At 39.9% G+C, this 27,440-nt stretch overlaps 1 protein-coding gene across 1 annotated transcript in view; it reads left to right on the top strand.

Moving 5' to 3' along the window:
- MEGF10 (multiple EGF like domains 10) overlaps window positions 1-27,440 on the top strand; it is an 83,295-nt gene that overhangs the window by 53,220 nt on the left and 2,635 nt on the right. Inside the window, 13 exon segments of the mRNA XM_054004141.1 lie at window positions 641-804; window positions 3,161-3,263; window positions 12,537-12,683; window positions 14,737-14,871; window positions 15,206-15,334; window positions 17,858-17,986; window positions 19,106-19,234; window positions 21,054-21,182; window positions 21,707-21,943; window positions 22,501-22,628; window positions 22,783-22,906; window positions 24,816-24,860; window positions 26,850-27,056. Of these exon segments, the coding sequence (XP_053860116.1) occupies window positions 641-804; window positions 3,161-3,263; window positions 12,537-12,683; window positions 14,737-14,871; window positions 15,206-15,334; window positions 17,858-17,986; window positions 19,106-19,234; window positions 21,054-21,182; window positions 21,707-21,943; window positions 22,501-22,628; window positions 22,783-22,906; window positions 24,816-24,860; window positions 26,850-27,056 (1,806 nt within the window).

The following is a 27,440-nucleotide window of genomic DNA, read 5'->3' as shown; positions in this document are numbered from 1 at the left end:
CTGCAAACCATTGCTATTGGCCTGATCAGTGGCGAATGCTGCATTTTAGAGCTATTTTCCCTTACATTTCTTTTTGTATTTGGGGAGAAGTACAGAAATAATCTAAAAGATCTTCTCTGTTTCCTCAAAGGATCCAATTTATGCAATACTTTTATTTTTTTCTCTTTTTTTTTTTTTTTTTTTTATTAGATACCTGTTAAAACCATATTACAGGACTGTCTGAGTTGAATGCTGGTGAAACAATTATGAAAGCAGCAGCTTAAGCCCGGGGAAAATATTTGTCATTATTTTCAGGCTACACCTTAATACTCTCAGTGTTGTTTAGAGCTTCTCAGTGTAATGTCAAGGTGTCTCTATTTCCACTTCAGATCTTCTATCAGTCTCTTTTGCTTGTTGGCACCCATCTGCAGATGTGTGCTGTGCACAGATGTTACAAGGTGACCTTGAACACCTTTGTTCCAACCTGGACAAACCCTCAGCTGAAGCTGCTGATAAATCCTGCAGTGAATTTTACCCCAGTATTGCCCATCTCAGAGACATGAAACATCCTCTGAGAGGAATGGGGGAAAAGCAGATTAATTTCTGAGTTTAATACAGTCTTTTTTTTTTTTTTTTTTTCTTTTTTTTTTTTTTTTGGCAGGTTGGCATGGTGTGGATTGCTCCATAAATTGCCCCAGTGGCACGTGGGGACTGGGCTGTAACCTGACCTGCCAGTGTCTTAATGGAGGGGCTTGCAATGCTCTGGATGGAACCTGTACCTGTGCCCCAGGATGGAGGGGAGAGAAATGTGAACTCCCTTGCCAGGTAGTTTAATAATTCCACTGAATTTTGAGTTTTTGTAGGAGAATATTGGGCAGGAAGGGGCATCTGTCATTCTTTGTCTCCATGGGGATGAGTCCCTTTGGAGCACACGGAATGGGGGTGCAGGGTCAGGGACAGGCACTAACAATTCAGGGAAACTTTTAACAAAACTAATTATGAAAATAAACTGTTCTCTGATCTCCTTTTCTCTTCCCCTGTCAATTGATAGCTTTTGCAATGTATCTGCAGAGCAGGTTGTTGGTTTGATGTAACTGCAGAGGAATCGCCTGAAGTGAACGCATACCCTGTAAATTCCTCTCCTATATCACATTTAAGCATCTTTCAGTTTGGACAAGCTCTATTGAGCAATGACATGATGGGAGTAGCTGAACTACAGTAAAAAAACTGGAAATCACCTTGTTTTCAATGAATTTTTTTTCTGCTGAACTGCACTAGTGAATCAAGAGTGATTTTTTGGGTCTTTGCTTTTGGTTTTAAGATGAAGCACTCCTGTAGTGGGTAAAGAGGCAAAGAAAATGGAATGTATTCTGGAAAGCTGATGGCAGTACCACCTGTGCAGTGTTTCCAGCAATACATCTCTATCTGATGACTGATTTTTCTGTTTCCTCAAGCAGCTTCATTTATCACTTCGTGCCTGATTCTGAAGGGTGATGAGACCTCCCAAGCTGCATTAACTCTTCCAAAATTGACATTTAAAAAAGACATGTATAATTTCAGAGCAATGGCATCAGTATCACAAGCTTAGTAAAATAAAGCTTAAAAGAATTTCTGTATCAGGTAATTCAGCATGCCCAAGCTCATTGTCTTCCTCTCCCTCTCTCAATCTGCATCAAACAATGTTCATAAGCATTTACCTATTTCAAATTCAAATTCTGCTTCAAAATTCCAGAGCAGGGGAATAAACAGAAATTGTTTATTCAAATAATAATAAATACAATAATTTATTAAAAATAGTTCAAATACTTCCAGTTGTCTGAAATGTTTTTCATGTCTGAGTAGAGACTTTATTTAAATCAATGTCTTTCAGTTTGTTTCAGTAATTTCAGAACGTTATTATCACTGCTCAGATTGTTGTTCGAGATTTGAACTACAGTTTGGACTTCAGGCCAAGTACATATCAGGCTAAAAATACTGCTTTTCAACAGCATATTGGAGGATTTCATTTCATTCCAAATCTGATTATATGCAAAGGAAATGCTTAATCTTTTCTTTTTCAGTATATAAAAATGTATTATTGAGATGAGTGAAAGGCTCCTTACAGTGAAGTAATGTAAGATTTTGTTCTACTTTAGACTTGAAAGACTGGCAGTTGAATAGCTAAATCCTGTGGCACTTGGTTGGAATGTATGCATAAACATCAAAGAACAGCAGATTAATTTTCATATAGGTTTTATTCAGATTCTTAATGTGACTGACACCAATTTTTAGCCTTGATTGTAAATTATTGGGGTTTAAACCTGACATGATTTTTTCCTTTTTTGCCTTTGCTGTGGGTAACCCTGAAGTATGACAGTAAATTATACTGGCCTTTTTTCCATGGTCATTTTTTTTAATTTGGTTCTGACACTTTTTATTCAAAGTCAGTTGACTGTTATACTTTGCCTTGTTTGGAGATTGTAAAGAATCTGCTCTTCTCAGTTTCTTGGGTTGAATTTGTCTGAAATTATCCACAAATCTGTGTGCCAGCTTCTATGGAAGAAGCAGGAAAAGCAAAATCAAATATTTAGATGTTTCCCATGAAAAAAGAAGTACACCAACAGGGTGATTCAACTTGGAACTTTAATCTCTTGTTGGTTCAAAAAATGTTGCATAGGTAAAAATAAAAGTTTGTTTTGTGCACTGTTCCATAGCCAAATATTATCTCATTTTGATGGAGTATATATTGTAGTGCAGAGAGAAATGTTTTTAATCAAGAGAAATGCTTCTAATCAAAAGAAAGTGATAGATTGCCTTATTTATGCAGTGAACCTCACACTGAAGGTATCTTGTAATTTAATGGTTTTCACTCGTTTTATTTAAAATTATGCCTCTGTGTGGTACCCATTTTGACCCATAAGCAGAGATCTCAGGGTTTGACGTAGAAAGGAGACTTAATTGCTTTAGTCTGGGATTTTTCAAGAGAGCATAATTCATTCTTTATCTTCCCCCCTTTAATAAAAGAACGAAAGTGTAGGATGCTTACATGTTCCAAATGCCACAAGTATTTTACATTAATAGCAGCCTGGAGATTCAGCAAAGGTCTGTGGCTGCTTTTTGAGGCTGGGCTGACCCTAACTTGTCTCTCCTCTAACTCCCAGCTGCCATCATCTCTGGGGTGTTCTGTTCTTTGTTGCCACAGGATGGTACCTACGGCCTGGACTGCGCCGAGCGCTGTGACTGCAGCCACGCGGACGGGTGCCACCCCACCACGGGCTACTGCCGCTGCCTCCCGGGATGGTCAGGTAAAGGAGACACCCTTGGGAAGCACAAAACCAGAGTTTCCCACCAGTGGGACTTGGTTTTGTGGCAAAGGAAGAGTTTGTGAGGTTGGAAGGGCAAGTGGTTCCTGTTCTGTGGCCTCTTTGTCCCTCCTGTTACTCATGCGTGGGGAAATTTTCCAGTGTTATCTGCAGAAAACTGGGAATAGAAAGGGAAACTTTAAAGCTTGGACACCTCCACTACACAATTCCTTACAAAAGTGGTGATCAGCTGTAACTATCCAAGGTTGTTCTGGCAGCTCTGGGGTAAAACATTGTGTACAGGAGCTCAGGAAGCTTCGTTCAGGCAGCCAAGAAGAGGATGAACCGTTGCCCTAACTTGTCAACCTCCTAACTTTTCTCAAACCAAGACAACTGTGCTGCCATTTCAGTGTCTCAACCTTTTTTAAGTTTCTCTGCACATATTTTGTCCTGTATGAAAATTTCTGCACAATTTTTTTTTGGTTTTTGTTTTGTTTTGGTTTGGTTTGGTTTGGTTTTTTTGGTTTTTTTTTTGGTTGTTTTTTTTTTTTTTACATTGTGATTTTAAGAACTATTGTCAGTCAAATAATTCACCAAAATTTGTATTTGGCACTGTTGTTGCAGCCTCTTGCTAGTGGAAAGCAAGATTTTTTGAAAACATGGTGGAACTGTGCAGAAAGGGAGCTATCATGAAATTCCCTTTATCTCTAGAAGGGAGTTTTAGGTCTTACAAGGATTTCTAAGCTTTAAATTGGGAAGAGCTCTTTGATCTTCAGTAAGGTTTAATTAACACTGTAAGTTTGCCCCTCTTGGAGTGTTCCAGCTGCCTCCCTATGATGTTGCAACGTTGCAAGGGTCAGATCTCAAATCACCTGTCTGTCTGGGCTCCTTCCATATAATAATGAGGAGTCAGCATGAAAAACAAATCATAAATGAGCAAAGCGTGTTTGTGCTCCGAAAAATCAGTGTTTTGTGTTTTATCTGTGATTTTAGACATAGTTCACTCTTCTATAAACTAATGTTTAGCCTAACTGACTTGTAGGTTCATGATAGAATTGTTTTGTTTTTTCCTATGGCACTTTTAGACAAAGTAGGGGGAGGTAAGCTTATAATTTCCTCAGATAGATACAGTCTTACTATTGTTTTTTTTTCCCAAACCTTTATTTTTATATGCTCTTTCTTCCTAGCTCTGTGAATGGATTGCCAGCATCTTGTTTGAAGTACATAATACTTAGTGTCTACAATTCAGGTTGATTAACTGTAGCTGATTACAGCTTACCTGCTGTTTTTTCTACTTTCTGTTTAGATGAACATGACTTTTATGATTACTGGGGGTAGGAAGTGTAAATATCTAAGAGATACAGATAGGCAGGAAGAGCTCCTGCTTTGCTCTGGAAGACCAAACCTCTCTACTCATTTTTTAGTCAGTAAACCTTTCTACTCAATTTTTCTGTTTATTATCTGTTTGAGAAGGCCTGTCTCACCATATCTTCTCAGTGTGAGTGAGAGGAGCTTTAAGAGCCAGCACTCACCTAACTGAGGCAGTACCTTTTTTGGTTCAATTCTCTTCCCACCAGCTGCAGTGTGACTTGCCATCAGCCACTCAGATGCCTCAGGAGTACAGAAAATAGTAGAAGCTACCTGAGTGAATTATGAAAAAATACCATTAGCCTTATGCCAGCTATTGCTGTTTTTCCTGACACTACTTTGTGTTTATTTTGTTATGATGTTAATGTCTTTAACTTTCAGGTAGTTTTCAGGTAATTGTGTGCGTGTTTGGACACATTTCCACAAACTTACATTTGAATCTACTCAAAATGTGATCTCATAAATTACTAAATGTATTAATCAAAGAATAGCCACCATAAAAACCTATGAAGAGTTGCTGATCTTAATGGTGTAGGTAGGTAGAGCTGTTCACAAGTCCTAAAAGCACAGCTTGAAGTACATCCTGTGAGTCTTCTAAAACTGAGACAGACAGTCAGGGTCAAAATGTATTAATACATGGATCCAGGTTAAAAACAAGCAGTTTTGAAAGGCCGGATTAAAAATCTAGCCTAACCTGTTTCATAACAGGTTATAAAAATTTCCTGGCCAGTGTGATATAACTAACCCAGGGTGTGACAGAGGCTTCAAGTGCAGCACAGACCTTGACTGTGCTTGGATTCAGGTATGGGAAAGGATCATGTAGCAATAATATATCTTATATAATATAGAATAAGATAAAGACATTATATAGTAATTTTGTGTATTGAAATCTTACTTTGCCTTTGTTCTTAGGAAAAATACTTCACAAGAAAGAGACTTCAGGCCTAATTATTGATAAAATGGAGCCCCCCATCCCTGGATGATGTCACCAGAACAACATGTGTGTGACAGACTAGTTTTGACATGTTGGTGATGTCTAGACACACTTTACAACATCCACAGCATAGCTCACTTTATACTCAGTGTCTGGAAAAATCCTCCTCCCACACTTTGCATGTCAGAGCAATACCCAGAGAGGAATCCAGGCTTTGTGAAGATGCTTATATTTGGAATGATTAAAAAAAGGAGGGAATACTTCAGGAAAGGGCTCTCAAATAGCTGTGCTGTAACAGTGCATTGCAGGAATAGCAGAAGATTGTAGGATTAAGGAAGGAGGTGCATAGAGTTGTGTGGAGAAGCAGGTGGAGGATGTGTGGAAAATACAGGAACTTCTAAAATAAAAGAAATTATGTTAGAGTGGCTTAGCTGCTTTTTTTTTTTTTTTTAATGTTGAATTTTGAAAGTAACCATCAGACATACTAGTTTTGGGTGGGTAGTATTATCTACCTAGTTGAAAAACAAAGAGAGGGAAAACCAGATTTTGGATCAGTTTAATGCTTATGTAACCCAAATGAAGGATTTAGTTGTTTAAAACCATTGGTGTTAAACCAGTTTTAACAAATGTTAAAAATAAATACATTTTGAGGAAGCTTAAAAATGTGAACTTGTGAGTATTTTTTGCTTTTAAACACAAATAAATCCATTATGCCAAGGTGAACTTCCCAAGATGTTTTGTTGCCATCAAAATAACACAGAGTTTCCGAGAAGGTACTTTAAACACAGCATTTTCCTCAGCCCTGTGAACAGAACAGTTATCTGCACATCCCCCCAGGAATTTCATCAGAGGGAATAGTTTATGTAACTTTTCAGAAGCAAACAAAGGAGTGACACAGTTGTCCCACAAGGCTGGGGAGCAGGAAAAGCTGCATGGGGAGGGTGGGTCAGTGACCTTGGGGTGTGAGGGAGCTCTGAGCTGCTGACGTGGTCACAAGGGTATGGTCTCAGCCTCCAGACAGAGCTGCAGTTCCCCATTGGGTCAACAGTGAGATGCTCTAAGGTTTAGTTTTGTTAAGTAGTTTTTTGTTTGTTTTTGAGCATGCCCAGGGTGTTCTCTTTTCCTTATTACATTCTGCTTAGGAGTAAAAGTTCAGTTTTTTACTAATGTGTTAAAAGACTCGAGAAACAGTTAACTTTCATTAGATGTCTGTTTTCATTTGGGGTTGCTGGTTTTTATTTGGGTTCTGTTTCATGCTAAACAAAAGTGACTTAGGTTTACAGGACCCCTGTTAGAAATCCTGTGCTCTTTTGTAGTTTGCAAAATGCTTTCCCTCTGCAGCAGCTTAATTCTGTTTAGGGAAGGAAGAGTTAAGGGTGATGTTTTTTTCCTGGCAGTCTGACCATTCCATCACGTTCCAGGAGCCACATGACAGGATGGCACAAATGAGAAACATCCGCCCACACAGAAGATGATGTCTGCCCCAAACTCCCTCATCCCTTGACATTTTCACTGTATCTTATAAATAACTTCTTTTTCATTTGGAGGGAAAATTCTTTTTCATTTCTCAGTAGCCAGAGACTGGAAAAGAGTAAGAGCTATTAAAATGGAAAACATTAGAAACACACAGAAGATATACTCTCCTGATAGGTAATGATAATTCTCCTATTAAATTATACCAAAACTTTGAGTTACCTTCCATTATAAAGGTACATCTAACAGTTCTCTCAACAAGGAAACCAGCAAGCACCATGATAATTTCATCTCTTCATCTTATCTGTTCTGCATGAAGCTGCAAAAATAAATTTCTCCCAAATTTTCTGAAAGATTAGGGAACTCATATTCTTGCAAACAGAGATTTCGCATTAAATCATTAATCAATTAAATTAAGTAAAGCAATATGATTAATTAATTAAAATGGCAAAAGCTTATTCCCTCCAGACAGTTTATTAGTATAATTGCAGTGATGTGGGTTTTCCTGATCATACATCACTGCTCTGCTTCCATTGGTGCAGCACCTTTGTATTTGCAAGGAGATGTCACGTCGGGGTGGCATGACATTTGTTACTCTCAAAATCGATTTAAAGGCTGTGTGATGCCAGGGATTATGAAATACCACTAGTCTGCTATCTGTACCAAAACAATGACAGTGGTTTGTGGAAAAGACAGATGCAGTAATACCAGCCCATATTTCACCAGCGAGCAGAGCGTTCACCCACAGGCTGCAGCAGGAGGGGTGTCAGTGACTTTTTCTGTGCTGGACACCTGCTGGCATTACTCAGCTCACCCATCACCAGATGTGTTGCTTCTGTGTCCTTCCATGTGCCTCTGACAGTATTTCTGAGAGGCACATTTGTTGCTGGATTATAAAGGGGAGGTCTGCCATCTGACACCCAACCTGCCGGTGGAAACACCCAGGTCTGCTGGAAGGCTGCTGCTCTGCCTTGACCCTCAGCTTTCCATGAGTACACATTTTTCCCCATCCTACAAAGCAGAAAAATAGAATTGGAAGAGTTCTGTCATGGGTCTTGCTCACTTTTGGAGCAAAAATAAGCTGCTGCTGTAGCACCAGTGCACCCAAGATTCTCTTGTAAAAACATGAGCTTCCTTCTACTGCCACCAGTTCTGCCTGGCCTCCTGAAGGATGAAGCCCCATTGGGAGGAATACTCAGTGAGCTGCAAAATGAAATGATATCTGAGAACACTCTTATGAAAAATGACAAATCTGCTTTTCAAACTTGGGGAGAGGAATTCTCCAATAAGAGGTTTGGCTCCACCCTACATCTGGATTTCGCTGTGTCTGTATGTCTGTTCTCTGTGCACTGTGGTGGATCTTTATGTGGAAGAAATACCACCCTTTTAGAAAAAAAATAGCTTTAAATCAGTGATTAAGTGTATCTGTTTTCTGCCTACAAAGAAGTTAAGAGAGAAGTCTTACTTCCTGGTGGCTGCCTAGAGACTCATAGATTAAAACAAGAGCACTTCTGGAGTGGATAGCAGTACGTAGCAAGAGTATGGCCTTCAGAAGGACACTACACATATCTCAAAAGGGATTCTGACACTAAAATTTGCAGATAAGAATGTCTGTCTTCAAACTCAGATGTCCTTGTTGACAATCTTTTCTAGCTAACTTCCTACCAAAACTTCCAGCCACGACTCTCCTGCTGCTGCAGTGAAGCAGCTGAAAAATCTCTGATCCTCTTATTAGCTCCTTCATTTGGGACACTTAAATTAATTCCTCTGCCTATCTTCAGCAGTGGAGTAAGGTACCAAAGACAGTGAGGATACTTAAAAATAGTGCCTGTGACATTTTTCAGCACCTCCCTTTCTTTGGGCTGCCCATCCGTTATTTGACAGAGAAACTAGGAAAGTAATTCTCACCATCAGAAGTTGCAGCTGCCTTGAATAGAAGTGTCAGTTTTTCTCAAATATGAAGGGTGAGCTCTTGGACCATAATGAGAAAGCATCATTAGCTTTAATGACACCAAGATTCCTCCAGCCTTTGAAGGTCTTCTTCCTTCTTTAGTTCAGGCTGCTACATATCCAATTTTGCACTTACACACACGGGATATGCACCAGTTTTTAATGCTGAAGGATTATACTGCAAAGTTCCATGTGTGTTAACATAAATTGTGCACAGCAAATACATGTTCTTTATGAAAAAAACCCAAATTCTTCTTGAGATTTGGATAACATTTCATCAGACTAATGGAAACATAGTAAGCTGTAAAACAGGACTTATTTCAATAGTAAATTTGCCTGGGAAGATAGTAAGAAAGAATTGGTAATTCCCACCCCCCCACACCCCCCCCCCCCTTCAAGTGCTAAAACAAACCAGCTCTTTGTTGATCTGACTCGGGTGGATCACTGAGTCTGAACTTAAAAATACAGCATCGGGAGTGTGCAAATCCTCCGCTAGCATGGGCAGAAGGAGATGTATCCCTGAAGAATTCTTCCCTTCAGTCATGCAATTACGAATGCTGGGGGAATGCTGATTTGGATGTGAGGCCCCAGCATAAAGCACTGGGCATTAAATGCACGAGCATTTCTTCAGAGCAGCTTAGCTGAAGTTTATCATGACCATTCAGCTATTGCTTAGCAACTTGTGAAGGCCATCAAAGAGCTCTTTGTCCATAGCTCTGGCGAAAACATTTTCTCGCAGATATCCTTATCAGTATCAGAACCAACATGAAAACTTACTAAAAACAATTTTATTGTGTTAAGAGATAAATACTTGCACAAAACTGTGGCAATGATCAACCAGTTGGTAACAGTGTTGTAAAAGCTGAATCTAATCTTGCTTTGCAAGTTCTAGTAAAATGCTTCTTTTTCCCTGAATAATTTCTGGCTTTTCTATCAAAGCATAGCTTTCTTTGCTGAAATTTCATAAAAAGCATCACTCTGGAAATTAATTTTTAAATTTTTTTTATCCCTGTAGTATTTCTAACCTGTTCTTTGTCAAAAATACACACAAAACCAAATACAAAAATTTGGTTTTTACAACTATAAGTTGTGAAACTCAACTTGTTATTTTTAAGTGTCTTGTGAACTTACCAAAATAAATAAATAGTGAGTGAGACTGAAAACTATTTTAATAAGTAGAGATGCAGTAAATAACTAAATTATTTTGGACTTGCTACATTTGTTCTTTACACTCAGAGGAGTAAAACTGATTTTCCTAATGAGCAAGAATGAATATAATAAAATTACAGTGAAACAGAATCATATTCAGCAGTCTTGCAGTGTGTTATGTTGTCATCATTGTTACTCTATGACATTTAGTGTACACAGTTTATTTGCTAAGTAGAGTGATGCCATTCTTCACCTCCTCATAAGGGATGAGAGTGGGAAATAAAAGCCAGGTTTTCTCAGTTTCCCTAAGGGATGATTTTCCCTGATATGTATTGAAGGAGCCTTTTTCCCCCTTTTTTCATTTTTAGTGGTAGTTTCTGGCTCTTTTAAGCCCTGTGGCTCTGTGCAGCATGGGACCCATTGTCTTCCCCATCCCAGAGTGTCCACATCACCCTCGGACACTCTGCTGTCATAAAGCATCCTCTGTGCACAGATCAAGGCAGTATAATTGAGCCTGGTGTTATTGTGTGTCACTGGTCTACATAATCTCAGATAATGCACTTTGGTAGCTCTTGGCAACCACTGGCTTGTTAATAGTGACCATTATACACTGAGCACCGCTGACACCCATTGAGGCTGTGAAAAATGTCTTTCCTGCAGCAGGGTGCACCAAGTGCAGTTATGTGTGATATGGTAGATAACCCTCTGAGGTGTTCTGCCTGTGTTTTTACAGACTTAGAGACCCAGATTCTTAAGTTTGGGAACACTGGGCAAAGCAGCAGCTGGAAGAAGTCTTGTTTCTGGGAAAATAATGAATTAAAATGCGGTGATGTCATACTGCTCTTGTGCACCAGCATCTCTCAAAATCAAACCTCTCTCTTTAACTTGCTTCAGTGAATTAATGAAAAGTTTGAACTAGACTGCTGAGAAACAAGTCAGCACCGACTCAAATGTAGATGGAGACAGAAGAACGACACTGTCTAGGCAGGCAGAAAGTGAAAAAGGAGTGATGTAAGCAGCCTTTCATTTTCTGACAATAGGTTTGTTTTAGGTCAGTACTGATGATCATTGTGCAGTTAGGGCTTTGAGCTGGCCTGTGTACCGTCTGTCTGTATCTGGATTTTTAAAGTCAGGTGTTCTTCTGTCGTGCTGGCACAGGTTGATGCAATCTGTTGAAATACATACTTGATACTTCAGCCTGTTGATTGTCCTGCAGAGAAAAACAGTTCAAGAGTCTGGAGTTCTACGTTGCCTCTAATTAGAGAGTTGGTTTTTAGATATGGGCAGCTTTACAAGGCATGTGTTGGGGGTGTTGGGGAATCACCTCTTAGCCTGATCTATCAGCAAACCATGTAATTATTTCTCAGGATTTTTACAAGCAGTTGGTTCTGGCGTTCAGAGTTAAAAGATTTTTTTTTTCCTTGTCACATGTAAAACTGGTTTGCTTTTTTTAGGACTCTGGTAGCCATTGAACCTGTGGCACATTTTGCTGGAAATACTTACAAAGCAAGAGATGCTTGTGGTTGGATCCAGTCCACTTTTCCCTTAGTGGAGGGCTCATTCAGTAGAGGCATTACAATAAAACCTGATTGTTAATGCAAAGTGCTGCAGACACAATACGGTCTGGGTTCCACAGTGGTGCCTGCTGGCATTTAACATGCACAGTGCTTCTTAAAAAGCAGGGAAATTATATTTATGTTGCTGCATTGTGAAGAAAAATGACAAGCAAACAAACAAAAGAACCCAGCAAACAAACTGTGATAGGATGATTGTAATGGGTGGTTTGTATTAGGATCTATGTGTAGAGATTCAGGTTGTGGCCATTTTACAATCAATTTTATACTGAAACAGGTTAAACAAAGCACTGACTAACCAGCATCCTTAACACTGTGGCAGCTAAGCATTTTGGAATGCTCATATGGTGTGTTTGGGAGCCCTTTGTGTGCACTACATTTTTCCGTTCAGTACGAGGCTGAGCAGTAATCAGCTCACCACTAATTAGAAGTCATTCTATGTCCTGCACCCCATTATTATACATGAGTTATATCACACACAAAGCATACTCAGAGGGAAAAGTTTCTGCAATACCTTCTGTCATCCATTTCCCAAACGTAAAATCTGAAACCAAAAATCTTCTGCTGTTTTGAAACAGCCATTATGGAGGAAGCAAAACTCATTTATGTACCTCTCATCAAAACTGGAATATGAGGGATATTCACTGTTCTGGGGAAGGCAGGAACAGAGATGCAGGTTTATCTTGTTGTACTTTCCTGATGTTAGTGATGTTTTGATAAACAGGTTGTGTGAGCTATGTTTTAAAGTTCAGCCCTCTGAGAAGCAAAGGTTTAACCTAACTGTGCACAAGAGCTCTTCACAGATGATTTGTTTGTTTGTGGTTGCAGGTATTCACTGTGACAGTGTGTGTGCTGAGGGACAGTGGGGTCCAAATTGCTCCTTGCCTTGTTACTGCAAAAATGGAGCATCCTGCTCTCCAGATGATGGGATCTGTGAGTGTGCACCAGGATACAGAGGCACCACTTGCCAGAGAAGTAAGGACAACATAAATGCTTTAAAAATCTCTGTTTCTCTCTCAGTTGCTTGGAAAACATATCATACAACACCCTAATGCTTTGCTAATTGTAGTCTGAAAGACTAGGAAACACTCCTTGATTGGACATTTTGTCAAAACACATGAATATTCAGAAAAAAAAGGGTTACCTGAAAGGAACAAATGTTTCCATCTGTCTTCTTGTTATGGTACAGCTTTCCTTTTATTCACTGTCTGTCCTGTGGCACCTGTTATGAACATGACTTTCCAAGATATGTTATAGGAGATTCCATTCTAAAACATTTCCATATGTGATTGATGAGTGTTAAGTTTGTAATACAGGTAAATAAAACATACTTGAGTTTCAGAAACAAAAAGCCTTCCCATTCTCTGCTGGGAGCCATTAGCTCAGTTAATATTTGGGGCTTTAACACCTGTTTTGTAAGAATAGTGAGTAGGGTCAGGCCCCACAGAAATGTCAAATGAGGATGTCAAATGTACCCATGACTCCTTTTGAAAAATTAGTCTGGGTAAAATACAAATTTCATAAAAAGAGATACAGATGAACTAAGGAAAATCATGCCAGAATTAGGGAGGTAAATAAGTCTGCCCTCCCAAGATTTGTCACAGTTTGCCAGCAGTCCAGCTGACTTCAGTTTGAATCACTGAAGCTGTGAGGGAAAGGTGTTCAGGGAAGAGAAATGTGACTTGTCTGGAACTGGAGGAGAGCCCAGTTTCCAGAGCAGGACTCCCAGAAACAGGATCCAGGACCAGGTGGGTTAAGGACAAGCAAAGATGCTCCTGGCTCTTCCAAAAGAGGCTTAAAAGGCAGGAGATGACCTGAAATGGTCACTGTCAGGGAGAAGGAGAACCAGAGGAAGGTGAAGTTCTGTCAGTCCAGGAATGGCAACATTTCCAGCTGCAGGATGTGACATGGCACTGGTAAATCTCACTTCCGTGTGGCATTAGTATTCCTTGAGCATTTCTGACTCTGAGCAGTAATTATTCTCACTATCTAATCTCTAAGGGCCCTGCAGTCAATCAGTGCATCCGAAGTATAACACTGCCATGTTAAAATGTTCCGTGGTGTTTTGGAAATGTGCCTATAACCTGGAAAAGAGGCTCCTAGTCCAGAGCCCCTCTGAGGCATGGTCTGTAGGCTGGGAAGACAAAGGTCATAGGAATAATTTGGATCCTGGTCAGAAGCTGCCTTTTCAGTAAACAGGAAGACCTTTTGGCACTGTTTCACTTGGAGAAGTTAATCTCTCTGGAGAGATCCTGGCCATATAACTTTATCAAGTGTGTAATTAAAAGACTGAATCTTGAATGAAATTGAAATATTGAAAAGATTTCAAGTTTTGTCAGTGCTAATTGCAGCTGTTCAGGTATTTTCTCTTGATCTCTTACCTAATATTCTAATTTATCAGGAAATATATGCCAAAAGGAATTAGATCAACAAAGAAGGAGAAGCAGCCTTTTTTCCCTCTCCTTTTTTTCTTTTTCTTCTTGAGAAACTCATGCTTTTAGCATCACAGTTAACTGTTAACTCTGTATTTCTGGTCTCAGGTTCTCTGAAAGTTAGAGTGACTCTGTACCATGTAAAAGAAAGGTTGATTGGAAAATATCTGTGCTTTTTATTCAGTGAAGTTGTGACTATTTGAATTCCAAGTTATAAAACACATCAGGAATCAAGGTCTAAGATGACCTTACTCATCTAGAGATAAAACTATTCTTTCTGTTACTTCAGATGTGCTTCAAAAGATGTCCTTATTTAGCCAGATAAAAGTATGTATGCATTCCAAACATTATCCAAGGTCAGGGTGGCTTGACATGTAATGGAATGCCAACAAAGTCGTGATGAACCAGAATACACCAAATCCTCAAGGAGAGGGAGCAGATCTTGTTTTGGGAGTGTAAATCACTGAGCTGTACAAATAACAACGGCCACCACTGGGGCTGGAAAGCAGAGCCGGTTCCAAGCCAGGAGCAGGTGACCTGCAAGGATGGCTGATGGCAGGACAGCAGCAGTGACAATTTGTCCTCTCTGGTTCCAGTCTGCTCGCCGGGGTTCTACGGCCACCGCTGCAGCCAGACCTGCCCCCAGTGCGTGCATAGCAGTGGCCCCTGCCACCACATCACTGGCCTGTGTGACTGCCTGCCTGGATTCACAGGAGCCCTCTGCAATGAAGGTACAGCTGGCCATAAAGACTCCATGGGATGATTTGCATTCCATCACTTGGGAACTGTGAAACCAAAGATACTTTCTGTTGTGGAATGTTCAGTTTATAAATCAGAAATCTTAGGTTGTTTCAGCCTTCAGTGTGAAGCCCTCTGTACTCTTAACTGCATTATTTATTAGTGAATATGGATATTGTGCTCACTGTCATTTATAATACCTCACTTTACCCTTATACTAAGCAGTACCTCTCTCAATCCAAATATCAACTGTTTTCTCCTGAAATTACAAAAATTAAATCCTGTTCTGATCACTAAGGAGTTCTAATTCTAACAATGCCTTCTCAGTATGTCCTAGTGGCAGATTTGGGAAGAACTGCGCTGGAATATGCACCTGCACCAATAATGGGACTTGTAATCCTATTGATAGATCCTGTCAGTGCTACCCTGGATGGATTGGTAGTGACTGCTCTCAGCGTAAGTATCAGGGGTTTTTTCACCTTTAATTCTAGAACAAATAATCAGGATGCAGCTATTTAAAATACCTTTTTTTTTTTTTTTTTTTTTTTTTTTTTTTTTTTTTTTTTGGTAAAGAAACACTGTCTTAAGTCAGAAATTAGGACTTCATGGTAAATAATGGAGAGATCCTAAACTTCTTTGGTCAGGCCAAGAACAAAGCTGAAATTTTCTCAGACATAGGTTAGTGCTCTGGCTGCACAACCATCCTTGTTCTCACTAAGCATTTGAACATTAAGAAATTTTTCACTATGCCTTTTTTTTTAGATGCTTGTAACTCTGTCATGGCTTTTCCTCTTTCTTCCTTTTATAAGTCTTTTAACAGATAGACATTTTTAGTGTCATTCTACCTCACTCAATGAGTATTGTCTTCCTATGCTCAACTCATTGAACTCTTCATTACTGCCTTAAAAAGGAGAAGGGAAGGTCCTAATTTTACTATTTTGTAAAGTTACTTTATTAAATAGTCACTCCTCATATGCCTGGATGGGTCTATGAGATTTACTAATTAGAGGAAAGAATTTTTTTAAGGAAAACTCTCACAAGAAGCATATCCAATCCCATAAGGTGCTAAAACCCACACAGTCTGAAACACATGCATGCCAACATTTCAGTCAGCCCACTTTTGTGACTAAAAGAAGCTGCAACATACCCTGAAATGTCAGACATTATGCTGGGATTTCCAGGGAAGTGCATTTTTAAATAACATGGCTCATTGGTTTATATCATTTACGGTTTGACTGGCCCAGGTTAACAGGCTCTGCACAAGTGCAGAGTAACATCTGGTCAATTTGGGTAAAGAACCTGAAAAACAACTTTCCTGGCTAAATTCTGTGAAGTGATTAGCATGCACAGCCCAGTATGATACCAAAATAAATCTTGGGCCCATTCCTGTGGAAGCCAGTGGCTACAAAGGTCCCTGTTTTTATGGTAAAATAAGTAGGTAGTTGGGAGAGTAGCAGAATAGAGGTATTTAGGAGGAGAAAGGACTTATTGCATCAATATCAAGAAAATGGTGCCAGCAATATGAATGGAAGTGTTTATTGAGGCTGTGCTCACAGACCATAACAGAGGAAGTTTATTTGCTTTGTATAAAGGCCTTTCGTTCACATGGAAAATAATGATTCCATTAATTTCTTTCAGAACCAGCGACCTTTTTTAAATGTCTAACCTTCTGCATGTATGTGATTTACATTCCTTCTTAGCTGACCACTAATTCCAGACACAAAACAATAACAAAAAATAATTACAAGGTACAACTGAAATGAAAGTAATAAAAAAACTTAGTTTTTTTTTTCAATTCATCATAATACAATTTTTAATGAACTGAAATTTGGGAAAAAAGGTGATACTTTGGAAAAATACAGCCCACTTATACATGAATCATTATGCAAATGTTTAAAGGATTCATGAGTTTTATTGGTCTCAGGCAACCAGATCAGTACAAAACAATAAGGAGTTACCCTTTTAAATTTACACAGGAATAAAACCAAGGCTTCAGTGTCTGATCTCTTGCTTCCCTCCTACGAAATACTGACACTGTACTTCCATAAAACTATTTTCAAAGTACTACAGAATTATTTATTTTACTATTTATTTTTAAAATACTAACTACTCCTTAAAGTACTGCTTTCTTTACTAAAGGAAAAAACTCCTCAAGATGAGAATCCTACTCAACAGAAAGGGTCTATTCTTAGAGTACCCTCTTCACTTAGTGATATGCTACCATGAAGAAAATTATCTTTTGCTACCTCTGAATAGTAATTAGTGTTTTGGAACCACTTCACAGTTCTAGTGGCAGCACATAGCATCAGATTCATCTATCATGACATTTCCAAAGCAGCCAGTAAATTCTGTCTCATAATGAGTTGACATGATTGTGCACAAAATAGTCTCCATTCTCTGGATAATTACTTGGTGTTTAGAAATATTATATTGATTATTGGACCCACAGAAGCAACTGAGTTAACCAGATTAAGGCACAGACCTGATTATCTTCACCAAGATGGCAAATCATGAAATTTAACAGTGGAAGCACAAGCAGCAGGCTCAGCATTGGATCTAAAGCTCTAGGCTATATAGGAGTTTCCACCTTCTCTGTTTTCCTTCACTTTTTGCAGTTTAAAAGCTGTATCACCTTGACTATTTGCAGAGTAAAAAATAAGTGAAGAAAGGAAACCTAGAGGCTCTCTCTGTGAGAAAGCTGCTATGAATGTCCTATTTACTGAGTATCGAGTATGCATTTTTCACCCATTTAATGTTTTTCAGCACTTTTTACCTGGAGTAAAATGATGCCTTAGCTGAAGTAAATGAATAAATCTATGGCTGTTTGCTCAGAACAGAGCAGCCCAAAACATGAACTTGGGGGAAAAACAGCGAACACCAAACAAAGCAGTGCTCATGTGTGAATGGAAGTAACTCTATTCATGTGCATCAAGGAACCTTTGTCATTTGAGGTTAATTAATTGCTCTGGGTTGTTGCAGCTTGCCCACCTTCCCACTGGGGACCAAACTGCATCCACACATGCAACTGCCACAATGGAGCATTCTGCAGTGCCTACGATGGGGAGTGCAAGTGCACCCCAGGCTGGACTGGCCTTTACTGCACACAGAGTAAGTGGATTTTGTGCTCATTCTTAGTTTGAACATCAATGACAGAATTATCCTCCAGAACAGCTTGAACCTGGAATTCAAGTACTGATACAGAAGCTGTTTTTATTTAAAACCCTGAAAGATGATTTCACTAGACTGTAACATCATAATTTCTTCTGGAATTTTCTTCATTTAATAATACATTAATACTGATTTTTCTTCCCCCCCCGCCTCCGCCCCCCGCCAAGAGCTTTTTGTAAAAGTAAAGTGGCTGTGCAGTGACTGGGTGTAGGTATGTGGCATTCATTACGTGCTGGCTAAGGGTTCAAATGAAGTTTGAGAAATTAACATTTGTTAAAAATAAATATGGGTAAAGCTGACTTATCTTTTTTGTATTACACTTTCAGTTTGGTTTACCTTCAGTTCAGGTTGCTTCACTGACTGTGATCCTGGCCACAACCCTTGTATTTGACCTCAAGAAAAAGAGGACTGCTGACTGTGTTTTGCATTCAGTTTTCAAATATGTGTTTTTCATAAAATCAGAACTTTGCTGTTTCAAATGAGTAATGTTATAGTGGCAGGAAATAACAGATACATTACAGGACCATATGGATGCAGTTCTGGGAGACATTCACTATGCTGGTTCAGCTGTCAGCTATCAGGGGTTTTTTGCTTCCTGCTGGTGAATAATGATCTCTTTGCAGTGGTGTGTCTTCTTCACACTGAAATGGTTTCTTTGTGAGTAGCTCAGGTACAATACGTTGTTGTTTTGGCTTTTTTAATGCTTCAATACCAACCATGAAGGAAATATGTCCAGAGGGTCACAGACTGATGGGCAGACTCCCAAAGTACCCTCTTTCTTCTCCCTCCAATTTCTTTGGAAGCCCATTTCTTCAAGGAGCTGTCCCTGCTGTCTTTTCAGAACCTCTGCTGCCAGCACCATTTCCCAACCTCATTTTTGCCTGGTGTGTGTTTTAAACCACTCCATATGAGGCAGGTCTTGGTCCCTTGTACTGACAGAACTCCATTTCAGGAGCTGCAGGAGCAAGCCCTCAGCAACACGCTGAACCAGAATGCTTGTCTTCCACTCCCAGAGCAGCTGTTTCACTGCTCTCCCCCCTCCCTCTGCTTCTGTTGCAGGGTGTCCCCTGGGTTTTTTTGGGAAGGACTGTGCCTTGATCTGCCAGTGTCAGAACGGAGCCGACTGTGACCACATCAGCGGGCAGTGCACGTGCCGGACGGGCTTCATGGGGCGGCACTGCGAGCACAGTGAGCATACCCCTCCCTCTGCCCTGGGACACAGCCTCTGGCCTCCAGGGCCAGTTCTGATGGGTACAGAGGCCAAACAGTTTAAAACCTGACAGAGTTAAGTTGTCACAATTGTGGTTTCCGTTTCTTTGCACTGCATTTTAGTCACTTTGGGCATAATGCTAAAGGAACACCCAATTACTCTGTCATGTAAAAGCAACAAAATGAATCCAAGGAATTGTCATAAGCATCCTGTGAAAGCAGCAAGGCATACCCATTAGTATAAACCACAGCTAATAGTTGGAAAACTGGAGATAAGAACTAATGCATCAGTGTTGGTGGAAGAAATTAATCTTCGCAGTGTGGTTTTACAGCGCCACTGGTTTGTAAAAGTGTCTTAGGCGGTGTTCTGTTTTCATGTTTTCACACGTGTGGTTCTCCTCAGGAAGATCAGGGATAACACCACTGACATCACTGGTGGTGTAATGTTGTACAACATTAAAACAATAATCAGGCTCATGAGCACAGGACTGTCCAACCTTTGCTGACTTTACGGGGCTCTGCTCCCAAATTTGTGCGTTTGGATGATGTCTGTGTTTCTCCTCAAAACATCACAAACGTTCAGGAAAAGACAACTTTTAAGATAGTCTCTTGATGTCACAACATCACTTTGAATAATTTGGCAAATCTAACTCTGTTACAGATTTTGTATTTCATCCTACAAGTTGCTAATAATGATTTAGCAACGTTAAGCTACATGTTTTGGTATTCATTCTAATTCAGATCTTGAAATGCAAAAATATATTATGATGTGATAGGTTTTGCCCACCCATTTACCTCAGTATTTATAATCTTGTTACGTGAGTGTAATCAAGAGAAGGAGGAGGTACATAAACATTAAGTTTTCCACTTGAGCTGGGATTTGTCAAGACTGCAAGACCATTCTCTGGCACCCATTGTGTTACTTTATTTTTTTAAATTATTCCAAATTAAGAATGCATGAAAGATGAGTTGGATTCTTTTAAAAAGACAAAAGGAAGTAAATATAGTTGCAGAATTCTTGAGAAAATTTAGAAAAAGTGAAGAAATACTTGCTAAAACCATCAGAACTACTATAATGTCCCAGGCCACAGTACCAAGAGGTGGCAGTATAAAAGAAAAAAAATTTATCAGTGTAGGGTAATTCTCTACCAGGATACTTACATGAGGTAGGAAATACTTCAATCAGTAATTAAGTATTCAAGTAATTAATATAATTAAGTACAACTTTCCCAGTTACCTTATTCTCCATAATTTAGCATTTTTCTCCTGTCAGTAATTTCTCATTGTATACATTATCAGAGCATGCTATGGGCAGCAGTTGTATTTCTCTGTAAATGTGTGGTGCATTTTAGACTCACTGGTAGGGCCCGTTCCTTTTGCTGTTTTACACCAGCACACTCTGTCACACCACAGGACACCATCCAGGTGTCCGGCACCACCTGTAAAATAACGAGGTTTTCCAGGCTTTGGGATCTGAGTCTTCTGGCTCTGTATTCACACCTTGCCCATTTCTTCTCTGCCTTCTGCATTTTTTGTCTTTTTTGCCTTTTTTCCCCTTGATTCCTCGCTGCTTAGTGGCATGGCAGGTGAAGGATGAGTACACATCTGAACACAATTTCTCTCTCTCCTGCACACCAAGGGGTCCTCTTAGGAGCATTTCCAGTAGAGATCTGGTGCTGATGACACATTGCCACCTGCTGCCCACGGACAGGAACATGTGGAGTTGGACTCCTGTGGTGCTGCAGACCTGTAACCCCAAAGCCTTTAATGAGATTTTACTTGCTTTTTTCCTGTGCAGAGTGTCCCCAGGGCACATACGGGTATGGATGCCGCCAGATCTGTGACTGCCTGAACAACTCCACCTGTGACCACATCACGGGAACCTGCTACTGCAGCCCAGGCTGGAAAGGGGCCAGGTGTGATCAAGGTAAAGCCCAGACACAATCAAATTTAATGTCATCTTTTCACACAGAAACTGGCTTCAACTATTAAACACCATCTCTGTGTCATTCAATAAATAAATCTGACAGGTCTATTTAAGTAACCTATTCTGTTAATTCATGTAAGTTCTGGAGGCTTTAAATTAGATGCCTCAGTGATAATTAACTGGAGCAAAGTAACTGGAGTGTAGATTTCCATGAAATTACAGAGCAGTGCTGCTCAAAGGTGCTGATGGAGCATGGGCTTTACCTGCCCCATTCTTTTACCCAAAGAATGTTCTTACTTTTTCAAATTCATGAAAACATCTATTTTCTATGAAGATTCTGAGTGTTTTTCCTTTCTGTGAAGATTCTAAGTGTTTTCCCTTAAATTTAGGAGTTGTTCCTGGCAGAGTTCTATTCTGGCCTTACTAAATACAGTTAGATTTAGAAGTGAAATTTTGTCTCCTGCTCCTGACACGTGACTCCTCTGAGTTTATGCCACTTATTTACATTTCCTCTTCTATTCCAGCTGGTGTAATTATAGTGGGAAACCTGAACAGCCTGAGCCGTACCAGCACTGCCCTCCCTACTGACTCCTACCAGATAGGAGCCATAGCTGGCATCATCGTTCTTGTCCTGGTTGTGCTCTTCCTGCTGGTGCTGTTCATCATTTACAGGCAGAAGCAGAAAGGGAAGGAGACACACATGCCCACAGTGACCTACACCCCTGCTATGAGGGTCATCAATGCAGATTACACCATTTCAGGTATGTCATGTTTAGAATACTTTTTTTCCCCTCCATCTCTTGCCTTTGTGCTCAGATCTGCCACTAACAGGGCTTGAATTCATATATTTCTGCTTTTTGATACCATGAAGGTGGCACACCCTGGCAAAATGTCTTAATTCCAAAGAAAAGTGACCACGTACCTTGCTCTCCTGTGCAACATTTTGCACCCTCAGACTTTTTTTCTGCATTAAACATGGACATTTCTATCCTCTGTGCCTGCTTTTATATACACATGTAATGTGGCAAAATCTGGTTTCTACAAGGGACTTTAAATTCAATGCCAACAGCCTGAATAGAGGAAGAGTGTAGAAAATCAGGATTTCATGCTATCTGTGGCAAGATTCTGCACAGAAACAAACAGCAACAGGCTTGAAACTGACTAAGGGAAGGAAGATATTGTTTTGTGTTTGTTGGGGTTTTTCCTAGGAAACTCTAGGTCAGATTCAGAAATCAGTGCAGCACTCTCAAAAACATATCTTAAGAAAGAAATTCTATGTTGTTTTCTGTTGTTCATTTTCCTTTCTTTTTCTTTTCAGAAACCATCCCTCATACCAATGGTGGAAATGTCAACAGCCACTATTTCTCTAACCCCAGTTACCATACTCTGACTCAGTGCTCCAGCCCACCTCATGTCACCAACATGGAGAGACTGACCTTGGCAAAGGTAAAGCAGGAAAACTTCTGACAGTCTTCAGTTTATTTTACATTGTTCCCTAATCTCTCCTATTTGGCTTGTTTTTGCTCTTCCTGATTGCCACCTGGAAATTCAGCATCTCCCTTGCAACTTCAGTTTTATTACCTCACTTTCTTTGAAATAGGCAAAAACTAGCCAGCTGTTTGTGAACCTGAAAAATATGGAGCCTGGAAAACGAAGTGCTGTCATGGACTACACAGGAACACTGCCAGCAGACTGGAAACACGGTGGCTACCTCAATGAGCTTGGTAAAAAAAAAAAAAAAAAAGGAAGGAGAATGGGAATGTTACTCACTGTTTGTGGGATGCATTCCTTAAGGGAGGAAGAGATGAAGTGACCCCTTGTGAGAAATGGTGGAACAGTTTTTGATGCCCAGTGCAGACAAGATGTGTAAAGTATCTCATTTTTATTAAAATATTTGCTTATTGATTAGTTTCATAGAACAGTGGGGTTTTTACAGTAAGGGTCTCCTTGGGCAAAATTACAAATTCTTATTAAATAAATGAAAGGTTGCATATATTTCCATTTTTTTTAAATCACCACGAAATGCAATCAGTGGTTTAAAAAGTATTTTTTCATTACCTGAGCCACTTCAGATGTAAACAATAGATCTTCCCAGCTAAGCCTCCTGTTTGCTAAAAAAGCATTGTCTTTAAGAAGAGAAATTCCCAAGAAATGAGGAGAGTTGCTGTATCCTGCTTTATGCTGTTTTTTCTCCCTTTTCCACTCCCATGTATTCCAAAAAGGCTGGATTGCACTGACCAGTGAAACCCTTAAAAAGGTCTTTCTGTGGCAGTATAATTCAGAAAATTTAATTACCTTAATTTCTGGTGCTTACATATATCAGACCCTGGGATTCAGAACAACAGTATGCAGCACTGGTTTGTTTTTTTTTTTTCCTGCTCTTCCCTAACCTTGGTCAAACCACAATTCAGGCCTCAGATCTGTTGTGTTTGGTTTGGGATTTGTTTTTTTGGTGGGTTATTTTTTTTAAAGAAAGGATTTCAGTCATAATGCTCAACATTCAGCTTTATATTTTCTTAGAGTATTTGAACTTGGACTAAATGCTCCTAAGAGATACTTGCTGTGGTTAACCCAAGGCAGAGATCTTGAGCAACAGGGAGGTTCCAGAGGACTGGATGAGTGCTGATATTGTGTCTGTTTGCTAGAAAATAAAATAGGATTACTTGGGTAACTCAAGGCTGGTGACCTGAGCATTAAACTTTTGAAAACAACTCAGGTGACATGAGATCTAATAAATAAAGATGGGGTAGGAATAAAATTAATTATGTCTAGGTCTCCTTAAAATAATACCACTTCCCTCTTGAAAACTACTCATTTTGTTTAAATGGTACATAGATAAAGTAATTTTAGGCTTTTATAATGCTTTTAGCATAATACCACAAGACAGCCTAATTAAAAAAACAGCTTTCCACAATATCAATGAAAGCAATTTGAATAGAACAGTAACCAGGAAAGTGCCAGGTCTCTGAAGACAGCTGTTGTGCTCTGCTGTTTACTTTTATTGAGAGAAATCAGTGAGTAACAGGTAATTACAGAGTTGTAGATTCAGGTGCAAGGTGTTCAGGCCACTGGGGCTGGAACAGGGCAACCCTGATTTGGGAGTGATTAAATTTGGAAGCAGAGCATTGAGAATTGGAGCAAGCTCTGCACACCCTGAGATTTTCAGGTCAAGGTGGGATGCCTTTCTGGTAGGCAGGGTTTATCAAGACCAAAAAAAAACCAACAAAAAACCAGACAAAACAAAACAAACAAACAAACAAAAAAAACCAACCAACCAAACACAAACAAACAAACAAACAGAAAAAAACCAAAACCCACAAAGCTTTAGTCCAAAAGCACTTACTAGGATTGTTCAAGAGGGAGTAACTGGTATTATGTGAGGTCAAACTTGATAATTTAATGGTCCCTTATGACCCACCTTCCCTGTTCCTGTTGGAAAATGTGCAAGCAAATAGTCCCAGTGCTTCTGTACCCCCATCCTGGGCAGTTCCACAGTCCTTATGAGAGAATTATTCAGCTAGGGCAGAAATGAGTCTCAAGGCAATTCTTAAACGTTTAGAAGCTGTTGTTTAATCACTTTTGTTTTCTTTGATTTTAAAATTACTCCATTTTTTTGTATCATTTTCTCCTCAGGTGCTTTTGGACTTGATAGGGGATATATGGGGAAGTCCCTGAAAGGTGAGGTTGTTTTCTGATGTGTTTAGATGAAACTACATAGACATGCCTTTTATTCTTCCAAATCACCTTTGGTTTCTAGGTGAAGAGAATATAAAAAAACATTCTGGAACTAAATTTTTCCTAGATACTGAATCAATGGATGATTGGTTTGTTTGCTGGTATGGGTTTTTATCTTTTTTGAAGGGAATTTGTTGGATTTTTTTTAAACCAACAAAACCACAAACCAAGCCATTTTAAGTTACCTGCGTGTCACATAGATCAAGTGTTTTTTGTCATCTTGAGTCACAACACACTTCAATTCTAGACTGCAGAACACATGCTGCCTCTGCTGAAAGGCTATAAAAGGCAATTCCAACTTCAGCTGGCATGGTCTGCATGACCACAAACCTTCACCACATCCACTGCAGGCCCTTGGAAAGGATATCAAAATACAGAGACACAGACAGGAATGAAAAGCTTCTGAAATTCGGAGTAGTGATCTGGTATTTTGTTATTCTGAATGATCCAGTTTTCTCACAAGACTTTACATTGTACCACCCTGCTGTGTGTCAGTGTTTGTAGTACCTGATCAGGGCATGCCAAGGGTGCCTGGATATCGAAGCAATGGAAAAGGTGTAGCAAAGTCCGTATGAATGATGAGTTAAACACACTGACAGAAAGCAGCTGGTTTGTCACCTTGTGTACAACAGGGCGCAATTAAACTGACACAGTGATTTATTACACCTGGTTTTTCCTCCCCTTGAGTCACAACAACCCCCTGCAGTTCCAGGCTTGGGAAGAGGGGCTGGAAAGCTGGAAAAGGCCCTGGGGGTGCTGTGACAGCAGCTGGACACGAGCCCAGGTGTGCCCAGGTGGCCAAGAGACCAGTGGCCCCTGGGCTGTGCCAGCTGTGGGGTGGCAGCAGGAGCAGGAAAATGACTGTTCCTTGTGCTGAGGCCACACCTCAAACCGTGGGGCAGCTCTGGGCCCCTCACAACAAGACAAACATTGAGACATTGCATATCAGGAAAAATCCCTTCCTGAAAGGGTTGTCAAGCATTGGCACAGGCTGCCCAGGGAAGTGGTGGAGTTGCCATCCCCAGGGGGATTTAAAAGATGTGAAGATTTGGCACTTAGGAACCTGGTTAAGTGATGGATTTGGCAGTGTCCATAAATGGTTGGACTCAATTATCTGATAGGTCTTTTATAACCTAAACAATTCTACACTTCTATGATTACAGAAAGCTCAGTTCAAATGAGTCACAAAATCATGAGCACCCATCCACTGACAGCTCCACCAAGGTCAGTCTCATCTTGGATAGGGAGTCAGGAATGAGCTAAAGAAGTCTCATGTTAAATAACATATCACAAAGCAACAGAGAGAACAAAGTAACACAAACACCACAAAATTGCTTCCCAGCACAAGCAAATACATCTCTGAAACCAGTTATTCATCCTTGAGTTAAATCCTGACATCACAAGCCACCTGATGTTTCCTTGCCAGTTTTCCTGCATGTGCCTTAGAGAAACTTAGAAGATGGTTATTCTTTTTGTGTACTCAAATACACAAACTTTGCACCACCTAAGCCATCCCTAGAAATAAATCATGCTGCCATTTGCACAGACATTGCTCTTGGGAACAGTTTCAGATCAGTTCTTCTAAGTGTCCTGAGTTCAACACCTGGAGGGGCAGAAAGTGTTCTGAAGTGCTTGTTAAAAACTGATTCTACAGCTTATCTTTATATAATGCTAAGGCACTATTTTAACCAGAATTGAAAATGCTTGGATTTTGCAACAGTAATTTGCAGGTGGCAAGATGAAGTCCATTAAAGAGCGTTGCAGCTGAGATTCTTTCATTGATTGTTGTAAATAATTTTGATGTGTTACAATTGATTTTCTTTTAAATATTCACTTCTGTGTGCCTTTTTTTAGAACAAACCCCTTATTTTTGGTAGCAGTCTCCATAGCACACAGCATGGTGGAGACAATGACATGTTTTTCTTTTTGTAGATCTGGTGAAGAACTCGGAATACAATTTAAGTAATTGCTCACTGAGCAGCTCTGAGAACCCCTATGCTACTATCAAAGACCCACCAGCTCTGGTGCCAAAGAGTTCAGAATGTGGCTACGTGGAAATGAAGTCCCCAGCACGTCGCGACTCCCCATATGCCGAGATCGCCAGCTCTGCCACAGCCAGCAAGAACGTCTATGAAGTTGGTAGGTACAAAATCCACCTCTGGACGCTGGGGGTTAGGAACAAAGTGCATAGGGCTTTTTAATCTTTGATTCAGTTTCATCAAAACACGTGAAAACCACTGGAAAAACAACATTACGTGTTCAGATTCTGTGTTCTGCTCAAAAGCTGTAACAACAGCGTTTTTACTCTTTTGGTGTAATCCACACAAACAGGGTTTGAAGTACCTTCAGCTCTATTCTGTCACCTGCAGTACCTCCGAACTGCCCTGGTGTGAAAGCCTTCCTTTAACCAATAGCATAAGATAAGTTTAGAATTTGATTGCAATGTAGTTCAGCTCTAGGTCAGACTGAATGCAGCTGGAGTTATGCGTGGGAGGGCTGAAGTTCTGTTTCCTTCTCTTGATC

The sequence above is a fragment of the Vidua macroura genome, chromosome Z (assembly GCF_024509145.1).
Source record: "Vidua macroura isolate BioBank_ID:100142 chromosome Z, ASM2450914v1, whole genome shotgun sequence".
NCBI lineage: Eukaryota > Metazoa > Chordata > Aves > Passeriformes > Viduidae > Vidua > Vidua macroura.
Note: the sequence above shows the minus strand (reverse complement) of the source record. Positions and strands in the feature narration are given on the sequence as shown.